Here is a 10,799-nt window from a genome sequence, read left to right as displayed (position 1 = left end):
TTTTTTTTTTTTTTTTTTTTTTTTTGTCTTTTATAGAAAGAGAATATTATGATTTAATTGATATATATGAAGAAATTAATAAAAGAAAAAAAAAAAATAAAGATATTTCGAATAATAGTGAAATAGATTTAATAAATAATAATAATTTATTATATTATATAGAAAAGAATTTAGAATGTACCTGTAATGTTAAAGATATAAATCCTTCTGATATTTTTACAAGATATGAAGAAGAAAGAAAAAAGAAAGACAGAAATATATATAATAATAATACAAGTAAATATATAAATAGCGATTTATTAACTAACTATAGGTTTATAGAAAAAAATTTGTATGATATAATGAACTCTGTTTTATCCAATATAAATTTGTTTTTTAATCAAAATATTAATGACGTTGAAAAATTAAAAAACCAATATGATACCGTTATTAAAAATATTGATAAGTATGATGATTATTCAAATTTCACTAAGGAAAATGTAAAAGAAGAAATCTTTGAAAAAAAAAATGATTCTGACAAAAGTGATAAATATAGCAATGAAAACAACTCTAATGAAAAAATAGAAAAAGTGTTTAATAAAGATCAATTTTATAAAGGAAGTGATGAGATATTTAATGATAATATAAAAATTGAGAAAAATTTTGATAATAATAATATGAATAAAACAAATGAAGAAAAATTCAGTGAAAATGTTAGAAATGAAAAAAATGAGGAAAAAATTAATAAATATAAAAGTATCAAAAAAAAAGAAAGTAATTTTAGTAAGTTAAATACAAAAGAAAAAGAAACAACTGACATCAAAAAAGAAGAAAGTTTAAAATACAAAGAATATAAATTATTTAAAGTAATGTTGAAAAAAGAAAAAAAGGTAAACATTAAAAAGTTTGAAAAATTCAATTCAAATATAAACACACCAAAAACTAATGATTTTGAATATGAAGAAAGGAAATTTGAATCAGATTATGCAATTAACTATTTAAACTTAAAATATAAAAAGGAAGAACTAGAAAAATTACAAAATAAAAACTTAATATATTATTTAACAAATGATATATATCAAATTAATATATTTAAAAAAACATATTTTTATGATTTTTTTTTTATTTATTTATTCAGAAAATTATTTTGGAATATTCTAGCACTTTATAATTTATATTTAGAGAAATATAAAATGTACAATTATAATTTTTATGATGAAGATAAAAAAAAAAAAAAATACGACAACTTAATTATATATGAAAGTGATGTTAGCTTAAATAATTCAAAAAAAAATAAAAAATTTCTTTATAACACTAATGAGTTATTGTGTAATAATTTAACAAATTTATTTGAATTAATTAAAAAAGAAAAGTTACTTATATATCTAAGGTATGATGAAAATAAGAAAATTAAAATTAAAAACAAAACAGAATATATATATAGGGATATTTGGATATATTTAATTTTAACCGCGTTAAAAAAGAATTTAAAAAATTTTAATTTTAATAAATTCATACATTTTCAAGAACTTAAAGATATAAATTATTCTTGAAAATTATAAATTAAAATTTTAAGTTATTTTTTTTTTTTTTTCTTTTTATTTCTTTTCTTTTTTTTGTATTTTATTTTATTTAATATTTTTTTTTTTAACTCTATAAAATATTATATTTTATTTATCTATAAGCCATATAATAGACATTTTCTCTTATTTTCTACTGAAACAACATTTTTTTTTTTTTCGTTTGCTAATTTTTATTATTTTTATTATAAATATCTATCTTATTTATATTTATAAATATATGATTTGATTTTTTTTTTTCTTTAAATAGTTATTTATTTTACCTTATAATATATATTTAATTTCCTTTAATTTATATTGATGTTTTTATTTATTTATTTTTTCCTTAAATCTACAATATTAAAAATTATTTTTTTACAAATTTTAGAAAAAAAAAAATTTGAATATAAAAAAAAACCACTTACATCTCTCAAATAAAAAAAAAAAAAAAAATGTGCATACATTAAAACAAATTTTTCAAAAAAGAATATAAAAAAAAAAAAAAAAAAAATTATATAAAATAAAATATGAAAAAAAATTAATAAAAGTATAATTTATGTAAAAAATAGAATTTTTTTATTTATAAGAAATAAGTTTAAAAAAGTAATATTTGATATATTTTTTTTTGATTAAATAATTTTCAAAAGTAAGTATTTTTAATACTTAAAAAAAAAAAAAAAAAAAAACAACAAATAAAAAAGAGAAAAAAGTCAGAGAAATATTAAGAAATATTAAAAAAGAAAGTTTTTTTCTGTTTTTTTAATGATAAATTTATTTATTTTTTTTTTTTTTCTTTAGTGCCACCAAAAGAAAGAAAAACAAAAGAACAAATTGCAGCAGCAGCAGCAGCATCAGGAAGAACTAAGAAAAAGGTATACATAGAAATATAAAATAACATATAAAAAGGAAAATTATATAAATTAAGAGATTTAAAAAAATATAATAATACATATATATTAAATCTTGTTTTTTTTCTTTTTTTTTTTTGTATGCTTTTAATTTAAATTGAATTTAAAAAAAATATTTTTTATATAGAAATGGGGAAAAGGAAAAAATAAAGAAAAATTAAATCATGCTGTTTTTATTGATAAAACTTTACATTCTAAAATATTAGAATGCAAAAATATGAAAGTTATTACTCCTTCAACTATATCAGAAAAATACAAAGTTAATTTAAGTGTAGCAAGAGCAGTTATTAAGTATTTAGCAGAAAAAAATTTAATTAATGAAGTTTGTACTCAAAGTCATAGCCAAAAATTATATACTAAAGTTGCTTAATATATGTAGTATAATAAATATATGTATATATATTTTTTTTTTTTTTTTTTCATTTCATTTTTCTTTTAATTTTTCGTTAATTGAAAATATTAACACTTGTGAAATTTAAGTAATGGATTAAAATAATAAAAAAAAAAAAACCTAAATACTACTATTATTTAGGGAAATTATATTTTAAATGCTATTAAGATTAAAGCAAATATCATATGTATTTTAAAGGTAAAGTATATTTATAATAAAATATACATATATATATTAAAGAAATATATCTAATTAAATGAAATAAAATGATGATAAAAAAAAAAAAAAGGTGAAGCAAAAATAAATAAAATGTAATAAAAGATTTCTTCTTATATTCATTTTATTTATTTTTGCAATAAGATGAACCTTATAATTTAGTCATAGTTACTCTGATTGTTTCATTTAATAAAAAAAAAAAAAAAAAATATGTAAAAATATTCATATATTTTTTATTACTAATAAAATTAGAAATACTAAAGTTAAAAAAATAAATTTAGAGGAAGATAATAAAGAAAAAAAAAAAAATAATAATAAATAAAAAAGAATCTTCAGTTATATATATATTATATACGAAACTAATAAATGTCATTCAAATACTTAAAAAACTATTATAGAGTCTTATAATTTAAATAAATTAATTATTATAATATTTTGTAAAGAAATGTAAAGAAGAAATAACATGAAGATATAAAAAAAAAAAAAAAAAATTATGATATAAAATAGTATATAATAAAAAAAAAAAAAAAGGCAATATACACATATTTAAGTACTACATATATATGAATTAAATATTTCCAAATAAAAATATACAAATCTCCATCCAACTTTCAGCATAATAAATAATCTTATTGTTTTCATCATAAATTTCATTTATTTGTTTCTCTCTTTCTTTTCTTATTGACATAAAACCTTCTTTCATATTTACATTTTCATTGTGTTTATTTTTTAATTTAAGAAACTCAATTTTTGCACCAGCTAATACAAGTGGTTTAATTAAAATGTTATGTTTTTCACAAAATTTAATAAAAATATTATTATTCCCTAATAAAATCGGTATGTCAACATTTAACATAATATCAATATCAAATAAGCTATCTCCAATGAAGCATGATAATTTATGATCTTTATTTTTAAGTAGTGAACATACTTTGTTCTTTATTAATGTTTTATCAAAAACAGAATTTAAACTTACTTTTTCTATTTTATTCTCATTTGAGTATTTATTATATTTTATTTTAAGTTGATTATTCTTATATTCTCCAGTATATTTTCTTTTTTTTTTATCATATATATATGATTTACAGTAATAAATATTGAAGTATTTTTTGAAGGAATTATAATAATCATTTGTTTTATTTTCATCATTATTATTAAATTGACTAGATAAGTTTTTATCATTTTTTTTTTTGTAATATTCTTCCTCTGTATATGTATTATTTATAGAGTTTAATTTTTGATTAAAATTTAATTTATCCAATTTAATCAATGTATTTTTAAGAAGAAATGAACATAGCTCTTTTTTAAAATTTAATGTAATTATATCAAAATAAAAATCTTGGGGATTTTTTTGTTTAAAACTAATCAAATTTAAAAATGTTTCCATAAAATAATCATTTAATTCTAATTCTTCATATGATTCATTAATAGTTTTGTTAATAATATCTATATTAACATCTTTAAAAATATCATAGTAGGATAACAAAAGAGATTCTTTCACAATAGAATCATTAATTATTTTAAGAAAATAATAATAGGAATCAGAAAATGCATCTGATATATTATTTTTCTCTTCTAATTGTTTTAAAAAATTTTTTTCTTTAAGAACAATCCACTGAGAAATTTTACATAAATAATCCATTCTTTCTTCAGGAGAAAATTCCTTTTTGTTTTTCATTTGTTCTACAGAAAAATTATCAAAAAAAGAAATATCATCTTGTGTTAATTTAACTTCTGTGTTTTTATAGTTATAGTACTTTTTTAATAGTTTAAAAAAAAAAAAGTAAGAATCTTTTTTGGTAATAGTTTTATCAAAATCAATACCTATAAAACAAAATTCATTTATACATTCTAAATAATGTTTTTTCTCCAAATAATTATCATTAAACATTTTTAAAAAATATTCCTTTTCTGAATGCCAGTTGTTTGTACTATTATCAATATTCTTATTTATATTATTATCCGTAATACTTTTACATATAGTTCCTATATTTTCATTGTTATTTATATTTTCCTTAATAGTATTATTTAGATATTTCTTAAAAAACATATCGTCTATATTGAATTTAGCTTCCTCAAAAAAGTAGTGATGTACTTCTTTATTATCTAAACAACTTTTATTTTCATCCTCTGAGTTTTGTTTTAAATCATTAATAACATTTTGCATTTTATTTGAATTATTATTAATATAGAATTTTTTTTCTTTTTCATTAATATATTTATCACAGAGATTTTTATCTTCTAAGGGGAGTTCAAGATATAAAGGGCATCTATCAAAGATACTATATATTTTCTTAAAAATATTAATTCTTATAAATTTAAACTTTTCATTATATATTAAATCATTATTGTTTTTTGAAAATATTTCCATGAAAAACATTCTTTGTAAAATAGTAGTATATTTCACAATATTAAAATCTTTTAAAATATCATTAAAGTTACAGTTGTTTTTTAATTTTTCTTTAGATATAAAATATAGAAGCATTTCATTTAATCTCATAAAATCACAATTAGAGTATTCATTAATATATTTATAATATAAAATAAAATTATCTTCATCATAATTTTTGTTTTCATCTTTTTTTTTTTTTATATAATTTTCTGCTTTCAAATTATTAAATGATAATGCACATGTATAATAAACATTTGAAAAAACATATATACATGAATAGACACCATATAATATATTTAAATAATTATAATTTTCATTTTTACATAAAAATTCAACTACAAAATAAATATATTTAATTAAATTATTGTGAGGAATATAATTTTCTTCGTCATATAATTGTACATTTTTATATGTTGCTTTTGTTCTTAAAAGGTTTAATTTTTCGTAAATTATAGACATTATTTCACTACATAACTTAATTAAATACATATTTAAATTTTCATTTTTTAACAAAATATATGAAAAAGTTTTTATATAACTATATAAGAAGTATAGGTCTGAATCTATGTATTTAAGAAAATTTTTTTTTTCTAGATAACTATAAGTTATTGAACGAATAAATCTATTGTGCAAACAAATATAATAATTTTTTTCACAATATTTTCTTATTAAATACATATGGAAAAAATTTATTAAGTTTTCATTTTTATCACTTACTGTATTATAATTCATAATAGTATTATAATAGCTGCTTTTATTGTAATTATTTATTAAATTATTGTAATAACTATGCTCAAAAATGGTTTTCTTTTTAATCTCATTATAAATCTTTTCTACATATCCAATAGAATTATTAAAATTTTTCGAATTCATATAATTTTCTTTATCATTTTTATTACTATGATTTAAAGCATCATTATATTTTTTCATATCCAACAAAAGTTTCACATCTTTTTCAAACTCTATTTCCCTATTTATTTTTATTTTTTCTATTAATAATTTTATATCTTTCATTTTTTTGTTATTTTTATTAATTAGTTAATTATTATATGTTCCTCAAATTAAAATATTAAATTAAGAATATATATATATATACACTTATCTTCTAATCAATATTATTTTTTTTTGAAACATAGAGTTTTTAAGTCTATTTACTTTTGTTATTTTACATATGGGAATACTTAAAATATTTAATAGAAACCAATTTTTATTTTTTATATTTTAATTGTTTAATATAAACAGTTTTTTCTAAAATAAAAAAAAAAAGTTTCCAAATTATGTGTTTAAAAATATCATGCATGTTTCTTATTTGTACATATTTTATGTTGATGAATCTTCAAATTTTAATAAAATATTTTAGAACAATAAAATTTACATTTTTTCAAAAAGGAATATTAATGTTTTAAAGAAAATGGTTTAAAGTATTTTTTTTTTTTTTTTAATTATTAGAAAAGAAAACAATATTTTCTTAAGTTAATATTTTAGATTTTTATCAAAGGGACAAAAATTATAAATCTACTAAAAGATTATATTTAAAATGATTTTTTTTTTTTTTTTTTTTTTTTTTTTTTCACATCTCATTTTTTTATTAAGTGAAATTTAATATAATATTGAAAAATTTATTATATTAAAAATAACAGAATGTATTAAATATTAGCTATCATATTAATAAATTTTTGTTGTACTAAAAAAAAAAAATAAAAAGTGTTTAAAATTTAATAATAATTTAAATTAAAATTTTTCTATGTTGCATAGCACATTTAAATAAAATACTGAGAAATAAAGTCAGATAATAACACTAATTTATAATTACATTTTTTATTTTTTTCATTTTTAAAAAAAATTTTTTTTTTTTTTTTTTTTTTTTTTTAGTATATCATGTTAGTATTTATTTAATTTTACTGTTATTTATTTTTTTATTTTTTTATTTTTCATTTTTTTTTTCTCTTAGTAACCAATGCTACTATAATAGACTTATATACATATTTTGTAAAAAATACAAATAAATAAAAAAAAATGTTTAAAGAGAATTAAGATTTTAAACTATTTCAAGTACAAAAAAACATATAATTTAATTTTACATGTTCTATATACAGAAATAAAAAATGTTAACCCTTTATTTTTATTAAAATTCTAAAGTAAAATACTCAAAAAAAAAAAAAAAAAAATTAAAATATTAATTTATAAATAACTTATACCCTTTGTAAATTATTGAAGAATTAAAGTAAAAAAAAAAATGTCAAAAACAACTATTGTATTTTATCAAATAATAAATGATAAAGAAGACAAAAATTCACAAAATGTTTTTTATATTTCTAAGCCAATAAATACAATTACATTAAATGATATCAAAAATGAATTTCCATTAATAGGAACATATCATTTCAGGTTTTTTTTTTTTTAAATCATTTAATATACATATAAGCTACTATACTGTGAAATAGAAGTTTAATAAAATTTTTATTTAATATATATATATATATATATATATATTTAAAAATTTTTTTATCTGATTAAATTTCATATATAATTTTAATTTAGATTTAAAATTCTTCTTAATAATACTCATGTGTGGGTAGATATTAATGATGATTCTTCTTCTATTCCTAGTTTGAATTCTTGCATATATGCAAAAGTAAATAAAAGATTTACATATATAACTTGAAATTTTTTTTGTTTTTTCTATATATATATATATATATTTTTTTTTAGCTATTCTATAAATTATATTAATATTTTTAATAGTTTTATATATAAAAAAAAAAAAAATAAATTACTTTGAATATTTATTATGTTCTTAATACCTTTTTATTTTATATTTTTTTCTTTTAATTTTCATTATTTATTATTTTTTTTTTTTGTTGTAAATATGTTTTTTATTTTTTTTCAAATATAGGTTTTAAGATTAAGTTGGTTAGATCATAAAAAGGAAAATAGTAATTTAAATGAAAAAATTTCTAATGAACAAAATATTGAAAAACAATGTGAAAGTAACAAAATAATTTCTGGATCAAAAGAAAAAAACACATATGATAATATTGAAGTTCAAAAATCAAAAAGTAGTATCGATATGCTTTTATTTGAAACAACCTCAAATAAATCTACTAGTGCCAACACAATCAAGAGAAATGGTAAATATAATATAAAAATATAAATAAAATGTTAAATATGCACTAAATGCATGTGTATTTATTTATATTTTTTTTTTATATTACTTTTTTTTTTTTTTTTCTTCTTTTTTTAGATAATACAAAAGATCAAAATTATTTTGATTTAATGTTTAATTAAATATTATTACTTTATTTTTTTAACTTTTCCATTTTTATTTTAAACAATTTTTTATAAAATATTTTTTCTTATTGTGTAATTATAAATAATCATAAAATATTGAATTTTTTTTTTTTTTTTTTTTTTTTTTTTTTTTTTTTTTTTTACCTGAATATTAATGTTTTTTTGTTAATACATAACTTGATTTTAAAAAAAAATAAACATTACTAAAAATTTTAATTTTAAGTGTAACTAAAAAATAGAAAAATATATAATAATAACAAATAACAGTAATATTTAAAATAAATTATGTTAATATTTGAAAATTGATAGCATACAACATTTAAATTTTTATGTTTTTGTGTATTTCTTATTTTTAGGAAATTTAATTAAATTTGGAGTTTTATCTTAATATATGCTTATGTTTTTATAATTGAAAATAATATGTAATTTTTTTTTTTTTTTTTTTTTTTCTTAATTAAAAATTAAAATAATTTTATATTTTTTTTTTTTTTTCCATATATATAGTATTAAGTTTTGAGTGAATATATTTATTTTTTTTAAATATGAATGCATTAATATTAGTAGGGGGATATGGTACACGTTTAAGACCGTTAACCTTAACAACTCCAAAACCTTTAATTAATTTTTGCAATAAACCAATTTTAGAACATCAAATTTTCAACTTAGCAAAATGTGGAATTAAAGAAATAATTTTAGCAATTGCTTATAAGCCTACAGATATAACAAATTTTGTAAAAGAATTAGAAAAAAAATATGATGTTAAAATTTATTATTCCATTGAAAATGAACCATTAGGAACAGGAGGACCAATTAAACTTGCAGAGAATTATTTAAATAAATATGATGATTTTTTTGTTTTCAATTCAGACATTATTTGTTCATTTCCTCTAAGGGAGATGATGAATTTTCATAAGGAAAATAACTCACAACTGACAATATTAGTAAAATTAAAAAATAACATAAAAAAGAAAAAAAAAAAAAAAAAAAAAAATAAAATAAAAATTTAAATAAAGGTTGGTAATTAATATTTTAAGATTTATATATATAAATATATATATATGCTTAAACATTTTTTTTTTTTTTTAAAGGTAAAAGAAGTTGAAGATCCAAGAGCATTTGGTGTCGTAATAACAGAAGGTAAAAAAATTACAAAATTTGAAGAAAAACCATTAGTTCCTAAATCAAGTTTAATAAATGCAGGAATATATATACTAAACAAAAACATTTTAAATTTAATTCCAAAAAAAAATACATCATTAGAAAAAGAAATATTTCCAAAGTTAGCTAATGAGCGTATTTTATACTTTTATAAACTAAATAAATTTTGGGCAGATATTGGTAAACCTTTAGATTTTTTAAGGGGTCAAGAATTATATTTAAAAGATTTAGAAGAAAAAAAAGATGATGAAAAAAGTTTGCATGATTATTTATGTATATGCTATAATATAAAAGAAGAAATTGAACCAAAAAATTGTGATAAAAAAAATTTATATATAACTTTTGAAAATATTGAAGAATTAAATAAATTTATTGGAAATAAAAATAATTTTTTTAATAATGTTTTACCTCATACAAAAATTGAAGGAAATGTATTGATATCATCAAAAACTGTAATTAAAAAAAATTGCGTGTTAGGAGATAATGTCGTACTAGGTGATAATGTAATAGTAGGAGAAGGTTGTCGAATAAAAAATTCATGTGTTATGAATAACTCTATTATAGAGTCCTACACCTATATTGAAAATTCTATAATTGGATCAAAGTCAAGTGTAGGCAAATGGTCACGTATTGAAGGCTTATGTGTTTTGGGAGAAAGCGTTATTTTAGAATCAGAAATTTTTTTGAATAATGCTTTTATTCTTCCATTTAAAAAGGTTAATGATTCTATTTATGAAAAAGGTGCAGTAATTATGTAAAATCTATAATAAATTATAATAGAAAATATAATATAAAAAAAAAAAAAAAAAAAAAAAAAAAAAAAAAAAAAAAATTTTTTTTTTTTTTTTTTTTTTTTTTTTTTATATTTTTTTTTCTATTATAATTTATTATAGATTTTACATAAT

At 16.2% G+C, this 10,799-nt stretch overlaps 5 protein-coding genes and 1 non-coding gene across 6 annotated transcripts in view; 5 read left to right on the top strand and 1 right to left on the bottom strand.

Moving 5' to 3' along the window:
• PGAL8A_00293200 (conserved Plasmodium protein, unknown function) overlaps positions 1 to 1,532 on the top strand; it is a gene marked incomplete at both ends in the record, with an annotated part of 4,309 nt that extends 2,777 nt beyond the window's left edge. The window contains one exon of the mRNA XM_028671931.1: positions 37 to 1,532. Within this exon, the coding sequence (XP_028528535.1) occupies positions 37 to 1,532 (1,496 nt within the window). The remainder of the gene's footprint in view (positions 1 to 36) is intronic.
• Positions 1,533 to 2,183: 651 nt separating this feature from the next.
• On the top strand, positions 2,184 to 2,816 carry PGAL8A_00293100 (40S ribosomal protein S25, putative; the record flags this gene model as incomplete). Its single annotated transcript, XM_028671930.1, has 3 exons — position 2,184; positions 2,337 to 2,410; positions 2,574 to 2,816. Coding segments are annotated over 3 exons (318 nt in total).
• A 309-nt stretch (positions 2,817 to 3,125) lies between these two features.
• On the top strand, positions 3,126 to 3,233 carry PGAL8A_00293000. Its single transcript, XR_003699215.1, has one exon. It is a non-coding gene; the product is annotated as a C/D small nucleolar RNA (small nucleolar RNA).
• A 388-nt stretch (positions 3,234 to 3,621) lies between these two features.
• Positions 3,622 to 6,459, bottom strand: PGAL8A_00292900 (conserved Plasmodium protein, unknown function; the record flags this gene model as incomplete). Its single annotated transcript, XM_028671929.1, has 1 exon — positions 3,622 to 6,459. The coding sequence occupies one exon, from the start codon at positions 6,457 to 6,459 to the stop codon at positions 3,622 to 3,624; it is 2,838 nt and encodes a 945-aa protein (XP_028528533.1).
• Positions 6,460 to 7,681: 1,222 nt separating this feature from the next.
• Positions 7,682 to 8,733, top strand: PGAL8A_00292800 (conserved Plasmodium protein, unknown function; the record flags this gene model as incomplete). The annotated part of the gene is made up of 4 exons (XM_028671928.1): positions 7,682 to 7,833; positions 7,987 to 8,080; positions 8,342 to 8,576; positions 8,690 to 8,733. 4 exons carry the CDS (start codon positions 7,682 to 7,684, stop codon positions 8,731 to 8,733), a joined length of 525 nt encoding a protein of 174 aa, XP_028528532.1.
• A 545-nt stretch (positions 8,734 to 9,278) lies between these two features.
• On the top strand, positions 9,279 to 10,652 carry PGAL8A_00292700 (mannose-1-phosphate guanyltransferase, putative; the record flags this gene model as incomplete). The annotated part of the gene is made up of 2 exons (XM_028671927.1): positions 9,279 to 9,677; positions 9,825 to 10,652. 2 exons carry the CDS (start codon positions 9,279 to 9,281, stop codon positions 10,650 to 10,652), a joined length of 1,227 nt encoding a protein of 408 aa, XP_028528531.1.
• Positions 10,653 to 10,799: the final 147 nt, after the last annotated feature.

This window comes from Plasmodium gallinaceum, assembly GCF_900005855.1.
Source record: "Plasmodium gallinaceum strain 8A genome assembly, contig: PGAL8A_v1_87, whole genome shotgun sequence".
In the NCBI taxonomy this organism is placed as follows: Eukaryota; Apicomplexa; class Aconoidasida; order Haemosporida; family Plasmodiidae; genus Plasmodium; species Plasmodium gallinaceum.
The sequence above is the reverse complement of the archived record's forward strand: the minus strand, read 5'-3'. Positions and strand labels throughout refer to the sequence as shown.